Here is a 16875-nt window from a genome sequence, read left to right as displayed (position 1 = left end):
CGTGAAGCCGCCGTGAGCTCGCGAGTGCCCGGATGTGGGCGCGGCTTTGAATGAGATAAAGTAGGCGTGGCCTCTGCCTGCCGGAAGTGACGTCAGGGCGGAGCCGCCCGCGGGGAGCGGGGAGCGGAGCGGACGGAGCCAAGATGGCGGCGCCGGGGCTGGGCCGGCCCTGAGGGGCCGTGAGGGGCCGGGAGGGGCCCCCGCGCTCGGCGGGCTGGGACGGGCCCGCAGGGGGGGCCGCGCCGCTCCCCCCTCCGCTCCTCGCGACGCTGCCGCCGCCGGAGCCTCCCGGGGGCTTGACCGGAGCCTCCCCGGGGCCTGCTCGGGGCCTTTTGCGGCCTCCCCGCCGCCTTTCGGGGCTCGCCGGGGCCGTTTGGGGCATCCCCGGGGCTCGGCGGTGCCGTTTGCCGCCTTACCGGGGCCTTGCCGGGCTTTGACCGGAGCTTTTCGGGGTCGAACCGGGCCCTTCCCGAGGCCTCCGGGGCTGAACCGGGGCTTTGAGGGCCTTTAACGGGGGAGAGCCCTCCCGGTGCTCCGGTTTTGGTTCTTTCTCGCTGGAATTCGGGGCCGATTTCAACCGTAATCTCGGCAAAATCGGTATTTTTTTTGTTTATTTTTAATTTTTATTTTGTTTATTTAACAGCGCTTTTCCTGGTTTGTTTTTTTTTTTTTTTTTGTTTTTTTTTCCGGGATTTCGGCTCCTCCCGTAGCTCAGAAAATCCCGGGATTTGCGGCGCAGCAGGGAACGGGATGAAATTCCAAGGATTTCTTCAACCCGGCGAATTGAATTTTGGTTTTTTATTGCGGTTTTTGTTTTGATCGAAACAAAAATCCGCGATCCAGAGAATTCCTGCAATGTCCGCCCTGGAACCGGGAACGACTTAAAGGCAACGCCGCCCTTGGCTTTTCTTCGCTAAATTATTAATTAGGAAATTAAAAAATAATTTAAAAAAGGTTTTTTTTTGGTGGGGGAAATTCCGGTAAAGACTGAGAGCGCTCCAGGCATCGCTGGAACTTTGGGGATTTTTTATTTTTATTTTTTTGAGGGGGGGAGATTGATTGGAAAGGAAAATCAAAGAGGAGGAAAAAAAAAGGGATCGGAGATCGCTGAGAGCGCCCGGAGCTGCCGGCGGGCACGGCTGAGGTGGGTCCGGGGATGCTTTGGGCTTTCATTCATTAATTGGGGGGTTTTTAATTAATTGGGGGTTGGATTAATTTGGGATTTATCCCAATTAAAGGGATCCAGGGAAGGTCGGGATGGAGCTGGAAAGGTTCAGGATGGAGCCAGAAGGTCCTGATGGATCTGGAGAGGTTCAGGGTGGATCCAAGGATGGATCCAGAGGGTCCTGATGGATCCAGAGAGGTTCAAGATGGATCCAGGGATGGATCTGGAGAGGTTTTAGATGGATCCAGAAGGTCCTGATGGATCCAGAGAGGTTCAAGATGGATCCACAGAGTCCTGATGGATCTGGAGAGGTTTGGGATGGATCCAAGGATGGATCTAGAAGGTCCTCATAGATTTGGAGAGGTTTGGGATGGATCCAGAAGGTCCTGATGGATCCAAAGAGGCTCAAGATGGATCCAAGGATGGATCCAGAAGTTCCTGATGGATGTGGAGAGGTCTGGGATGGATCTAAAGAGGTTTGGGATGGATCCAGAAGGTCCTGATGGATCTGGAGAGGTTCAGGATGGATCCAAGGATGGATCTAGAAGGTCTTGATGGATCCAAGGATGGATCCAGAGAGGCTTGAGATGGATTTGGAGAGGTTTAGGATGGATCCAAAGGGTCCTGATGGATCTAAAGAGGTTCAAGATGGATCCAAGGATGGATCCAGAAGGTCCTGATGGACCTGGAAAGGTTTGGGGTGGATCTAAAGGGCTTTGGGATTGATCCAGAAGATCTTGATGGATCCAGAGAGGTTCAAGATGGATCCAAAGGGGTTTAGGGATGGATCCAGAAGGTCCTGATGGATCTGGAGAGGTTCAGGGTGGATCCAGAGAGGCTTGGAATGGTTCTGGAGAGGTCTGGGATGGATCCAGAGAGATTCAGGATGGATCCAGAAGTTCCTGATGGAACTGGAGCAGTCTGGGATGGATCTCAAGGGTTTTGGGATGGACCCAGAAGGTCCTGATGGATCCAAAGAGGTTCAAGATGGATCCAGGGATGGATCCAAAGAGGTTCAAGCTGGATCCACAGAGTCCTGATGGATCTGGAGAGTGTCAGGATGAATCCAAGGAGGTCTGGGATGGATCTAAAGGGGTTTGAGATGGATCCAGAGGCTCCTGATGGATCCAAAGAGTTTCAAGATGGATCCAGGGATGGATCCAGAAGGTCCTGATGGATCTGGAGAGGTTCAGGATGGATCCAGGGATGGATCCAGAGGGTTCTGATGGACCTGAAGAGGTTTGGGGTGGATCTAAAGGGCTTTGGGATTGATCCAGAAGATCCTGATGGATCCAAAGAGGTCCAAGATGGATCCAGGGATGGATCTGGAGAGGTTTGAGATGGATCCAGGGATGGATCCAGAGGGTCCTGATAGATCTGGAGAGGTTTAGGATGGATCCAGAGGGTCTTGATGGATCCAAAGAGGTTCAGGATGGATCCAAGGATCCCCTAAAAAAATCAGAATTCACAGCACCAGGTGTTTCCCATTCCTGTTTTTTTTTCCAGGGATTTTTATTTTTTTGGGAATTTTTCTCTTTGGAGAGGAATTGGGGTGGGTCAGGGGGGTTCCTGTGGTGATCCCGATGTTTTTTCCAGGGATGGGGGTGGATCCCTGGGAAATCTGGGATTGGGATCCTGATGGAAAATCCCAAAGATTGGGGTTGGGATTCCAATGGAAAATCCCAAAGATTGGGGTCAGGATTCCAATGGAAAATCCCAAAGATTGGGGTCAGGATTCCAATGGAAAATCCCTGGGATTGGGGTCAGGATCCTGATGGAAAATCCCTGGGATTGGGGTTGGGATTCCGATGGAAAATCCCAAAGATTTGGGTCAGGATTCCAATGGAAAATCTCTGGGATTTGGGTCAGGATTCCAATGGAAAATCCCAAAGATTGGGGTCAGGATCCTGAATGAAATCCTCGGGATTGGGATCGGGATCCTGATGGAAAAATGGAGAGATTGGGAGCGGGATCCTGATGGAAAATCCCAAAGATTGGGGTCGGGATCCCACTGGAAAACCCCAGGGATTGGGGTCAGGATCCTGATGGAAAATCCCTGGGATTTGGGTTGGGATCCTGATGGAAAATTCCCAAGATCGGGGTCAGGATCCTGAGTGGATTCCAATGGAAAATCCCTGGGATTGGGGTCAGAGTCCTGATGGAAGATCCTTGGGATTTGGGTCGGGATCCTGATGGAAAAATGCAGAGATTGGGGTCAGGATCCCACTGGAAAATCCCAGGAATATGGGTTGAGATCCTAGAGGAAGATCCTTGGGATTGGGGTCAGGATCCCACTGGAAAACCCCTGGGATTGGGGTTGGGATCCTGAATGGATTCCAATGGGAAACCCTCAGGATTTGGGGTCAGGATCCTGAGTGGATTCCAATGAAAAATCCCCGAGATTGGATTTGGGATCCTGATGGAAACCCCAGGGATTGGGGTCAGGATCCCACTGGAAAATCCTTGGGATTGGGGTCGGGATCCCCATTGTCCCCAGGTGCCCATGGCGGGTTGGAAGCACAGTGCAGGCGCTGGCAGTGCCCATGGTGGCACGGGTGGCACGGTGCCATGGCTGGAGGAGCCAGTCCTGTACTGACCCTGTGTCCCACTGTCCCCATGTCCCATATTGGTGTCCCCAGGTGCCCATGGCGGGTCGGAAGCGTGGCACTGGCAGTGCCCATGGTGGCACGGGTGGCACGGTGCCATGGCCTGAGGAGCCGGGCGAGCGCGAGCAGGGCCTGTTCTGACCCTGTGTCCCATATCTGACCCCATATCTCATTGTCCCCATATCTGACCCCATTGTCCCTGTGTCCCCAGGTGCCCATGGCGGGTCGGAAGCGCGGCGCAGGCGCTGGCAGTGCCCATGGTGGCACGGGTGGCACGGTGCCATGGCCGGAGGAGCAGGGCCTGTTCTGACCCCATGTCCCACTGACCCTGTGTCCCCAGGTGCCCATGGCGGGTCGGAAGCGCAGCGCTGGCAGTGCCAGTGGTGGCACGGGTGGCACGGTGCCATGGCTGGAGGAGCCAGTCCTGTACTGACCCCATGTCCCATGTCTGACCCCATATCTCACTGTCCCCATTGTCCCCAGGTGCCCATGGCGGGTCGGAAGCGTGGCACTGGCAGTGCCCATGGTGGCACAGTGCCGTGGCCGGAGGAGCAGGGCCTGTACTGACCCTGTGTCCCATGTCTGACCCCATATCTCATTGTCCCTGTGTCCCCAGGTGCCCATGGCGGGTCGGAAGCGCGGCACAGGCACTGGCAGTGCCAATGGTGGCACAGTGCCATGGCTGGAGGAACCGGCCCTGTTCTGACCCCGTGTCCCATTGTCCCCATATCTGACCCCATGTCCCATATTGGTGTCCCCAGGTGCCCATGGCGGGTCGGAAGCGCGGCGCAGGCGCTGGCAGTGCCCACGGTGGCACGGGTGGCACGGTGCCATGGCCGGAGGAGCCAGTCCTGTACTGACCCCGTGTCCCATTGTCCCCATACCTGACCCCATGTCCCATTGTCCCCACTGTCCCCAGGTGCCCATGGCGGGTCGGAAGCGCGGCGCTGGCAGTGCCCATGGTGGCACGGGTGGCACGGTGCCGTGGCTGGAGGAACCAGTCCTGTACTGACCCCATATCTCATTGTCCCCATATCTGACCCCATATCTCATTGTCCCCATGTCTGACCCCGTATCTCATTGTCCCCATTGTCCCCAGGTGCCCATGGCGGGTCGGAAGCGCGGCGCAGGCGCTGGCAGTGCCCACGGTGGCACGGGTGGCACGGTGCCATGGCTGGAGGAGCCAGTCCTCTACTGACCCCATATCTCATTGTCCCTGTGTCCCCAGGTGCCCATGGCGGGTCGGAAGCGCGGCGCAGGCGCTGGCAGTGCCCACGGTGGCACGGGTGGCACGGGTGCCGCGGTGCCGTGGCCGGAGGAGCCGGGCGAGCGCGAGCAGGGCCTGTACTCGCTGCACCGCATGTTCGACATCGTGGGCGCGCAGCTGACGCACCGCGACGTGCGCGTGCTCTCCTTCCTCTTCGTGGACGTGCTGGACGAGGCCGAGCGCGGCCGCATCCGCTCGGGCCGCGACTTCCTGCTGGCCCTGGAGCGCCAGGGCCGCTGCGACGAGAGCAACCTGCGGCAGCTGCTGCAGCTGCTGCGCATCATCACCCGCCACGACCTGCTGCCCTACGTCAGCCTCAAGCGGCGGCGCCCCGGTGAGTGCCTGTCGCGATATATCGCGATATACAGAGTCACTGTTGTGATATATGGGGTGATATTGGGGTATTGGAGTCACATTATCACCTGCCATGAGCTGCTGCCCTATGTCAGCCTCAAGAAACGGTGCCCTGGTGAGTGCCTGTTGCGATATATCGCGATATATGGGGTGATACTGGGGTCACATCATCACCCGCCACAACCTGCTGCCCACGTCAGCCTCAAACAGCTGTGCCCAGATAACTCTCACGATATATCGCAATATACGGCGTGGTATTGGGGTATTGGGGTCACATTATCACCCACCACAAGCTGCTGCCCCACATCAGCCTCAAGAGGCGGCGCCCCGGTGAGTGCCCGTCACGATATATCGCGATATATCGTGATATATGGGGTGATACTCGCGATATTCGGGGTGATACTGGGGTCACATCATCACCTGCCACGACCTGCTGCCCTACGTCAGCCTCAAGCGGCGGCGCCCCGGTGAGTTCCTGTCGCGATATATCGCGATATACGGGGTCATTGTCATGATATATGGGGTCACTGTTGCAATGTATAGGGGTATTGGGGTCACATCATCACCCGCCACGAGCTGCTGCCCTACGTCAGCCTCAAGAGGCGGCGCCCCGGTGAGTGCCTGGTGTGGTATATCGCGATATACGGAGTCACTGTTGTGATATATGGGAGGGTATTGGGGTGACACCATCACCCGCCATGAGCTGCTGCCCCACGTCAGCCTCAAGAGGCGGCGCCCCGGTGAGTGCCTGGTGTGGTATATCGCGATATATCGTGATATATGGGGTGGTATTGGGGTCACATCATCACCCGCCACGAGCTGCTGCCCCACGTCAGCCTCAAGAGGCGGCGCCCCGGTGAGTGCCCGTCGGGATATATTGCGATATATCGTGATATATGGGGTGGTATTGGGGTATTGGGGTCACACCATCACCCGCCACGAGCTGCTGCCCCACGTCAGCCTCAAGAGGTGGCACCCCAGTGAGGGCCTGTCATGATATATCGTGATATATGGGGTGATATTGGGGTATTGGGGTGACATCATCACCCGCCATGAGCTGCTGCCCCATGTCAGCCTCAAGAGGCGGCGCCCCGGTGAGTGCCTGGTGTGGTATATCGCGATATATCGTGATATAGGGGGTGGTATTGGGGTGACATCATCACCCGCCACAACCTGCTGCCCTGCGTCAGCCTCAAGAGGCGGCGCCTCGGTGAGTGCCCGTCAGGATATATCGCGATATATCGTGATATAGGGGTGATACTCACGATATATGGGGTGGTATTGGGGTATTGGGGTGACATCGTCACCCGCCATGAGCTGCTGCCCTATGTCAGCCTCAAGAGGCGGCGCCCCAGTGAGTTCCTGTCACGATATATCGTGATAAACGGGGTTACTGTCACAGTGTATGGGGGTATTGGGGTCACACCATTATCTGCCATTCCTTGATTTCCCCGTGCCATCCCTGGTGACATTCCCATGACATTCCTGTGCCATTCCCACGACATTCCCATGCAATTCCCGTGACATTTCTGTGCCATTCCTGTGCCATTTCCATGACATTCCTGTGACATTTCTGTGACGTTTCTGTGACATTTCTGTGACGTTTCTGTGACATTTCTGTGACATTCCGGTGCCATTCCCGTGCCATTCCTGTGCCATTCCCATGAATTTCTGTGACATTCCCATGACATTCCTGTGACGTTCCTGTGCCATTTCCATGACATTCCCATGACATTCCCGTGACATTTCTGTGACATTCCCATGACGTTTCGGTGACATTCCTGTGCCATTCCCCTGACATTCCCGTGCCATCCCTGGTGCCATTCCGGTGACATTCCTGTGCCATTCCCGTTTCCATCTCCGGTGCCATTCCTGTGACATTGCCATGACATTTCCGTGCCATTCCCGTGACATTCCTGTGCCATTCCGGTGACATTCCCATGACATTTCTGTGACATTTTGGTGACGTTCCCATGACATTTCTGTGCCATTCCTGTGACATTCCCATGACATTCCTGTGCCATTCCCATGACATTCCTGTGACATTCCCGTGACATTCCGGTGCCATTCCCATGACATTTCTGTGACATTCCTGTGCCATTCCCACGTCATTCCCATGACATTCCCATGACATTTCTGGGCCATTCCGGTGCCATTCCTGTGACATTCCCATGATATTCCCATGACATTCCGGTGCCATTCCCATGACATTCCCGAGCCATTCCTGTGCCATTCCCATGACATTTCTGTGCCATTCCCGTGCCAATCCTGTGCCATTCCCACATCCTTCCCATGATATTCCTGTGACATTCCCATGATATTCCCATGACATTCCGGTGCCATTCCCATGACATTTCTGTGCCATTCCCGTGCCATTCCTGTGCCAATCCTGTGTCATTCCCACATCATTCCCATGACATTTCTGTGACATTTTGGTGACATTCCTGTGCCATTCCGGTGACATTCCTGTGACATTTCCGGTTTCCGTTCGCAGTGTGCCCAGACCTGGTGGACAAGTACCTGGAGGAGACGTCCATCCGTTACGTCACCCCCCGCGCGCCCGGGGGGGCCCCGCCCGGCCTGGGGCACCCCCACAAATCAGGTACGGAGCCCCGGGGTCCCTGTGCCCCCTTTGGGGTCACTGTCACCCTTTGGGGTCACTGTGCCCCCCTTTGGGGTCACTGTCACCTTTGGGGTCACTGTGCCCCCTTTGGGGTCACTGTCACCCCCTTTGGGGTCCCTGTGCCCCCTTTGGGGTCCCTGTGCCCCCCTTTGGGGTCACTGTCACCCTTTGGGGTCCCTGTCACCTTTTGGGGTCCCTGTCCCCTCCTTTTGAGATCACTGTCCCCTCCTTTTGGGGTCACTGTCACCTTTGGGGTCACTGTCCCCCCCTTTGGGGTCACTGTGCCCCCCTTTGGGTCCCTGTCACCCTTTGGGGTCCCTGTCACCCCCTTTGGGGTCCCTGTCACCTTTGGGGTCACTGTCACCCTTTGGGGTCCCTGTCCCCTCCTTTTGAGATCACTGTCCCCTCCTTTTGGGGTCACTGTCACCTTTGGGGTCACTGTCCCCCCCTTTGGGGTCACTGTCACCCCCTTTGGGGTCACTGTCACCCCTTTGGGGTCACTGTCACCTTTGGGGTCACTGTCCCCCCCTTTGGGGTCACTGTCACCCCCTTTTGGGGTCACTGTCACCCTTGGGGTCACTGTGCCCCCCTTTGGGGTCACTGTCACCCTTTGGGGTCCCTGTCACCTTTTGGGGTCACTGTGCCCCCTTTGGGGTCACTGTCACCCTTTGGGGTCCCTGTCCCCCCTTGGGGTCACTGTCCCCCTTTGGGGTCACTGTCACCTTTGGGGTCACTGTCACCCCCTTTGGGGTCACTGTCACCCTTTGGGGTCACTGTCACCTTTGGGGTCACTGTGCCCCCCTTTGGGGTCACTGTCACCCTTTGGGGTCACTGTCACCTTTGGGGTCATCCTTTGGGGTCACTGTCACCCCCTTTGGGGTCACTGTCACCTCCTTTGGGGTCACTGTCACCCTTGGGGGTCACTGTCCCCTTTGGGGTCCCCTTCTTTTGGGGTCACTGTCATCCTTTGGGGTCACTGTCACCCTCCTTTTGGGGTCACTGTCCCCTCCTTTGGGGTCACTGTCACCTTTGGGGTCACTGTCACCCCCTTTGGGGTCTGTGGGGTTGGATTTGGGGTCTGTGGGGTTGGATTTGGGGTCCCTGACCCATTTCCCCCCCATGTCCCAGTGCCTGCCCCCCGGTATGGGGTTTGGGATGGGTTTGGGGTTCCCTGGATGGATTTGGGGTCTGTGGGGTTGGATTTGGGGTCTCTGGGGTCACATTTGGGGTCTCTGGGGTTGGATTTGGGGTCCCTGACCCATTTGTGCCCCCCATATCCCAGTGCCTGCCCCCTGGTATAGGGTTTGGGATGGGTTTGGGGTTCCCTGGATGGATTTGGGGTCTCTGGGGTTGGATTTGGGGTCTCTGGGGTTGGATTTGGGGTCTCTGGGGTCACATTTGGGGTCTCTGGGGTCGCATTTGGGATCTCTGGGGTTGGATTTGGGATCTCTGGGGTTGCATTTGGGGTCTCTGGGGTCACATTTGGGGTCTCTGGGGTCACATTTGGGGTCTCTGGGGTCACATTTGGGATCTGTGGGGTTGGATTTGGGGTCTGTGGGGTTGGATTTGGGGTCTCTGGGGTTGGATTTGGGGTCACTGACCCCATTTTCCCCCATGTCCCAGTGCCTGCCCCCCAGTATGGGGTTTGGGGTCTCTGGGGTCACATTTGGGGTCTCTGGGGTTGGATTTGGGGTCCCTGACCCATTTCCCCCCCATGTCCCAGTGCCTGCCCCCCACCCGTCCCTGTGCTGCCCCCCGGGGGGGCCCCAGCTGGGCCCCAAGCGCCCGGGCCGGGCCCGGAGCCTCCTCGGGAACCAACGGAAACGGAGAAAGTCAGCGACGCCCGACCCCAAGGAGAAACAGACCTGCGGTGAGAGGGGGTTGGGATTGGGAATGTGGGATTGGGAATGTGGGATTGGGAATGGGATCCCCAAGGAGAAACAGACCTGCGGTGAGAGGGGATTTGGATTGTGGGGTTGGGATTGTGGGATTGGGATTGGGAATATGAGATTGGGATTTTGGGATTGGGAATGTGAGATTGGGAGTGTGGGATTGGGATTGGGATCCCAAGGAGAAACAGACCTGCGGTGAGGGGGGGGGATTGTGGGGTTGAGATTGGAAATGTGGGATTGGGAATGTGGGATTGGGAATGTGGGATTGGGATTGGGAATGGGATCCCCAAGGAGAAACAGACCTGCGGTGAGAGGGGGGGGATTGTGGGATTGGGATTGGGAATGTGGGAATGTGGGATTGGGATTGGGATTGGGATTGGGATTGGGAATGGGATCCCCAAGGAGAAACAGACCTGCGGTGAGAGGGGGTCTGGGAATGTGGGATTGGGATTGGGATTGGGAGTGTGGGATTGGGATTGTGGGATTGGGATTTGAAATGTGGGAATGTGGGATTGGGATTGGGATTGTGGGATTGGGAGTGTGGGATTGGGATTGGGAATGGGATCCACAAGGCGAAAGAGACCTGTGGTGAGAGGGGATTGGGATTGTGGGATTGGGATTGGGATTGTGGGATTGGGATCCCCAAGGAGAAACAGACCTACGGTGAGAGGGGATTTGGGAATGTGGGATTGGGATTGTGGGATTGGGATTGTGGGATTGGGATTGTGGGATTGGGAATGTGGGATTGGGATTTGAAATGTGGGAATGTGGGATTGGGATTGGGAATGGGATCCCCAGGGAGAAACAGACCTGCGGTGAGAGGGGTGGGAATGTGGGATTGGGAATGTGGGATTGGGATCCCCAATGCATGAGACATCCAAAGACTGGGAAAATTTCCCACATTTCCCCCAGTCCCAAACCCCCTAAACCCCACATTCCTGCAATCCCAAACCCCACATCCCCCCAATCCCAAACCCTCTAAATCCCCCATTTTCTCCCCAATCCTAACCCCATTTCCCCAATTCCCAGACATCCGCCTGCGCGTGCGCGCCGAGTACTGCCAGTCCCTAAACCCCACATTCCCCAGACCCAAAACCCCACATCCCCTCAATCTCAAACCACATAAACCCCACATCCCCCAATCCCTAAACCCCACATTCCCTTAATCCCAAACCCCATTCCCCCCAATCCCAAAACACCACATTCCCCAAACCCAAACCCCCTAAACCCCACATCCCCCAATCCTTAAACCTCACATTCCCCAATCCCAAACCCCCTAAATCCCCCAATTTCCCCCCAATCCTAACCCCTAAATCCCCCATTCCCAGACATCCGCCTGCGCGTGCGCGCCGAGTACTGCCAGTCCCTAAACCCCATTGTCCCAATCCCAAACCCCACATTCCCCTAATCCCAAACCCCACATTCCCCAATCCCAAACCCCCTAAACCCCCAATCCTAACCCCTAAATCCCCCAATCCCAAACCCCACATTCCCCTAATCCCAAACCCCCTAAATCCCCCATTTTCCCCCCAATCCTAACCCCTAAATCCCCCAATCCCAAACCCCCTAAATCCCCCAATCCCAAACCCCCTAAATCCCCCATTTTCCCCCCAATCCTAAATCCCCCATTTCCCAACCCCAGACATCCGCCTGCGCGTGCGTGCCGAGTACTGCCAGTCCCTAAACTCAATTCTCCCAATCCAAACCCCACATTCCCAAAACCCCACATCCCCTCAATCTCAAACCCCCTAAACCCCACATTCCCCCAATCCCCCAATCCCAAAAGCCTTAAATCCCCCATTTTCCCCCCAATCCTAAATCCCCCATTTCCCCCAATTCCCAGACATCCGCCTGCGCGTGCGTGCCGAGTACTGCCAGTCCCTAAACCCCATTCCCCCAATCCCAAACCCCACATTCCCCAATCCCAAACCCCCTAAACCCCACATCCCCCAATCCCAAACCCCCTAAATCCCCCAATCCTAACCCCTAAATCCCCCAATTTCCCCCCAATCCTAACCCTGTTTCCCCCATGCCCAGACATCTGCCTGCGCGCAGAGTACTGCCAGTCCCTAAACCCCACATTTCCCAATCCCAAACCCCCCTAAATCCCCCATTTCTCCCCAATCCTAACCCCTAAATCCCCCAATCCCAAACCCCTAAATCCCCCATTTCCCGACCAATCCTAATCCCCCCATTTTCTCCCCAATCCTAACCCCTAAATCCCCAATCCCAAACCCCTAAATCCCCCCATTTCCTCCAATCCTAAATCCCTCGATTCACCCCCAGCCTAACCCCTAAATCCCCCCATCCTAACGTAAACCCCATTTTCCCCATCCAACCCCTAAATCCCCAATCAACAGCCCAAATTGCCCCAAATCCTAACCCCTAAACTCCCCAATTTCTCCACCCAATCCTAAATAATCCCCCTTTCCCCAATTCCCAGACATCCCCTGCGGTGCGTGCGATTTACTGCCAGCACGACTCCGCCCTGCACGGCAACGTCTTCTCCAACAAGCAGGACCCTCTGGAGCGCCAATTCGAGCGCTTCAACCAGGCCAACACCATCCTGAAATCGCGCGATTTGGGCTCCATCATCTGCGACATCAAATTCTCGGAGCTCACCTACCTCGACGCCTTCTGGCGGGATTACATCAACGGCTCCCTGCTGGAGGCCCTCAAGGGCGTTTTCATCACGGACTCGCTCAAACAGGCCGTGGGCCACGAGGCCATCAAGCTGCTGGTCAACGTGGACGAGGAGGATTACGAGTTGGGTCGCCAGAAACTCCTCAGGAACTTGATGCTCCTCATCGCTTCCTTGAGGGATTTAACTCCCCAGCTCTGGTCCGCATCTTGTGGATTTTTTTTTATTTATTTTTTTGGGGATTTTTCCTGGTTTTTGATTTTTCCTCCCGGTCCCCGGTTCTTCGGCGGAGTTTCGCTCGTGGATTTGGGGAGGGTTGGGGGATTCTGGGGTTTGGAGGTTTTTTGGGGAGGTTCCTGATGGGTTCTCCTTGTGTTTTCCATGGGGTTTTCCCCCCTTTCCTGGTTTTTCTTTTGTATCCATTAAAAATGGTGATGAAAAGGCAAAAATCCCATTGGTGCGACATGCTGGGATTGGGGGTGTGGAATATTCCAGAATTCCTGATTTTGGTTTTCTTCTTTGTTGTTCAAATCTCCTTTTCCTTTCATTTTCCATGTGTTTCTCCTGTTTGTCCATTTTTTCCATTTTCTTTTCTTTTTTTCCATTAAAAATGGTGATGAAAAGGCAAAAATCCCATTGGTGCCACACGCTGGGATTTGGGATTGGGGTGTGGAATATTCCAGAATTCCTATTGGTTTATTCAAATTCCTCACTTTGTCTGTATTCCATTTTCTCTCTTTATTTATTCTGTTTTCTCCTCATTTTCTTTTTTTTCCATTAAAACTGGTGATGAAAAGGCAAAATCCCATTGGTGCGACACATTGGGATTTGGGGTGTGGTATATTCCAGATTCTGGGATTGGTGGGTGTGGAATATTCCAGAATTCTCACTTTGTCCTGTAGTTCCTTCTACTTTTGTTTTCATGTTTTTCCCTTTCCTTTTCTTTTGTATCCATTAAAAATGGTGATGAAAAGGCAAAAATCCCATTGGTGCGACATGCTGGGATTGGGGGTGTGGAATATTCCAGAATTCCTGGGATTGGGGGTGTGGAATATTCCAGAATTCCTGGGATTGGGGGTGTGGAATATTCCAGAATTCCTCCTTGTCTGTCAGTTCCTGTCTCGGTTGTGGTTCATATTTCCAGAATTCCTGGATTGGTGATGAAGGTCATATAATCCAGTTCCCTGGGATTGGGGGTGTGGAATATTCCAGAATTCCTGGGATTGGGGGTGTGGTATATTCCAGAATTCCTGGGATTGGGGGTGTGGAATATTCCAGAATTCCTGGGATTGGGGGTGTGGAATATTCCAGAATTCCTGGGATTGGGTGTGGAAATATTCCAGAATTCCTCACTTTTCTCTGTCAATTCTTCTTCTCTTTTTTTGTTTTCCTTATTTTCTTCTTCTCCATTTTTTTCCTTTTTTTCATTAAAAATGTTGATGAAAAGGCAAAAATCCCATTGGTGCCACAATAACATTTGGATTGGGGAATTCTGGAGGTGTTGGGAATATTCCAGAATTCCTCACTTTTTCCTTCAATTCTCCTTCTTTTATGTTTTTCCATATTTTCATCTTTTCCTATTTCCTTCTTTATCCATGAAAAATAGGATGAAAAGGCAAAAATCCCATTGGTGCAACATGCTGGGATTGGGGTGTGGATATTCCAGAATTCCTGGGATTGGGGGTGTGGAATATTCCAGAATTCCTCACTTTTTCCTTTCAATTTCTCCTTGTGTTTTCCATGTTTTGTCCATATTTTCTTTTCTTTTTTATCCATTAAAAATGGTGATGAAAAGGCAAAAATCCCATTGGTGCGACACATTGGGATTGGGGGTGTGGTATATTCCAGAATTCCTGGGATTGGGGGTGTGGTATATTCCAGAATTCCTGGGATTGGGGGTGTGGTATATTCCAGAATTCCTCACTTTTTCCTTTCAATTTCTCCTTGTGTTTTCCATGTTTTGTCCATATTTTCTTTTCTTTTTTATCCATTAAAAATGGTGATGAAAAGGCAAAAATCCCATTGGTGCCACACGCTGGGATTTGGGGATCTGGGGTGTGGAATATTCCAGAATTCCTCACTTTTTCCTTATCAGACTCTTCCTTCTCTTTGTGTTTTCCATGTTTTCTCCCTATTTTAATTTCTTTTCTCCCTGTTTTCTTTTCTGGGTTTTTTTCCATTAAAAATGGTGATGAAAAGGCAAAAATCCCATTGGTGCGACATGCTGGGATTGGGGGTGTGGAATATTCCAGAATTCCTGGGATTGGGGGTGTGGTATATTCCAGAATTCCTCACTTTGTCCTGTCAGTTCCTTCTTCTCTTTGTGTTTTCCATGTTTTCTCCTTATTTTCTTTTCTCCCTATTTTTAAAATTTTTTTTCCATTAAAAATGGTGATGAAAAGGCAAAAATCCCATTGGTGCGACACATTGGGATTTGGGGTGTAGAATATTCCAAAATTCCTGGGATTGGGGTGTGGATATTCCAGAATTCCTGGACTTTTTATATTCAATTTCTCCTGTGTTGTTCCTGTTTTGTCCATTTTTCTTTTTTTTTTTCCTATTTTATTTCATATTCCCTATTTCCCTTCCTGGGTTTGGCATAAAATGGGTGAATAGTGCAAAATCCCATTGTTGCGACTTGCTGGGATCTGGGGTGCTTGTATATTACACAGAAAACGATTGGGATTTGAGGGTGGGTGGAAATAATATCCAGAATTATTCTTTTTTTTTTGTCAAATTCTTCCTTTTTTTTTGTTTTCCATTGGTTTTTCTTCTTTTGGATCCATTAAAAATGGCAAAAAAAGGCGAAAAAATCCATTTGTGGACCACTTGGTCTTAGATTTGGGGTTTTGGAATATTCCAGAATTCCTCATTTTCTTTGTCAAATTCCTCCTCCTTGTATTTTCCATGTTTTTTTCTCCTCATTTTTTCCCTCTTTTATACCCATTAAAAACAACAGTGAAAAAACCAAATGGCAATTTCCCCCAAAATTCCCATTTTTATCCCCAAATCCCTGAGTTTTCCACCCCAAAAATTCACATTTTCCCCCAAAACCCGACAAGGATGGAATTTTTTTCCCATTTTTCTTGTTTTTTCCCCCCATTCCCACCCAGCATTTGATGGGTTCAGGGTTGTCCCCAAATCCCTCCCATCCCAAAAATTCCTCCACACTTTTGGGGTCATTTCCTGGGATTTTTTATATTTTTCAAATTTTAATAGAAAGAAATTCCTCCTCCACCAGGACACCCAAAAAATGGAGGAACCCCCAAAAAAGTGGAAATCCCATTTGGGGATAAAAGTGCTGATTCAGTGCAAATTTGGGCTGATTTTGGGGTGAATTGATGCAGATTTTGGGGTGATTCAAAGCAGATTTGGGGTTGATTTTGGGGCAGTTTCAGAGCAAATTTGGGACTCCCCTAAAAAAGAAGGGGGACACCTTGTGCTGTTTCATTTTGGGGACAAAAAGGCTGATTTGGAGCAGATTTGGTGTAAATTGGAGCAGATTTTGGGGCAGATTCAGAATCAATTTTGGGCTAAATTGATGCAAAAATTGGAATAAATTTGAGGCTGAATCGGGACCCCCAAAAAAGAGTGGGGACACCAAAAGGAAAGCAGGGAGGAGACATTGTGGCATTTCATTTTGGGGACAAAAAGGGCAAATTTGGGACAGATTTGAAGCTGAATTGATGCAGATTTGGGGCTGATTTGGGAGAATATTTGGGGCTGAATTAATGCAGATTTGGGACTGATTTGGGGGAATATTGGGACTGATTGACCAAAATTGGGATGATTCACAATTGATGCCATATTTGGGGAGGAAAGGAGATTTGGGGCTGATTTGGGAATAATAGAGCTGAGAATGTGCACAGTTTTGGGGGTGCAACTGGGACTGATTCAGGGCTGAATTGACACAGATTTGGGCTGATTTGGAACCCCAAAAAGAGCAGAGGCGACACATTGTGCCATTCCATTTTGGGGACAAAGGGGCAGATTTGGGACTGATTTTGGGACTGAATTGATGCACATTTGGGACTGATTTCAGACTAAATTGATGCATATTTGGGGCTGAATTGTAGGAGATTTGGGGCTGATTTGGAACCCCAAAAAGAGCAGGGGGGACACATTGTGCCATTCAGTTTTGGGTACAAAGGGGCAGATTTGGGAAGATTTGACTGATGATGAATTGGGCATGATTTGGGGAACTGATATTTGAGGACAGGGAGAATATTTGGGCTGAATTGATGCAATTTGGGATGATTTCGGAAAAGAGCATATTTGGGGCTGATTTGATGCAGATTTGAGGCTGATTTGGGACCCCCAATAAAGT

The 16875-nt window shown here is 52.4% G+C and overlaps 1 protein-coding gene across 1 annotated transcript; it reads left to right on the top strand.

Annotated features, from left to right (window-relative positions):
- The first annotated feature begins 652 nt into the window (after window positions 1–652).
- Window positions 653–15668, top strand: DEDD (death effector domain containing). Its single transcript, XM_064732313.1, has 7 exons — window positions 653–1144; window positions 5000–5372; window positions 7887–7994; window positions 9739–9885; window positions 10937–10971; window positions 12384–12748; window positions 15662–15668. The coding sequence occupies exons 2-7, from the start codon at window positions 5006–5008 to the stop codon at window positions 15666–15668; spliced, it is 1029 nt and encodes a 342-aa protein (XP_064588383.1). The 5' UTR covers window positions 653–1144; window positions 5000–5005.
- The last annotated feature ends 1207 nt before the right edge of the window (window positions 15669–16875 follow it).

Source organism: Zonotrichia leucophrys, chromosome 25 (assembly GCF_028769735.1).
Source record: "Zonotrichia leucophrys gambelii isolate GWCS_2022_RI chromosome 25, RI_Zleu_2.0, whole genome shotgun sequence".
Taxonomy (NCBI): domain Eukaryota; kingdom Metazoa; phylum Chordata; class Aves; order Passeriformes; family Passerellidae; genus Zonotrichia; species Zonotrichia leucophrys.
Note: the sequence above shows the minus strand (reverse complement) of the source record. Positions and strands in the feature narration are given on the sequence as shown.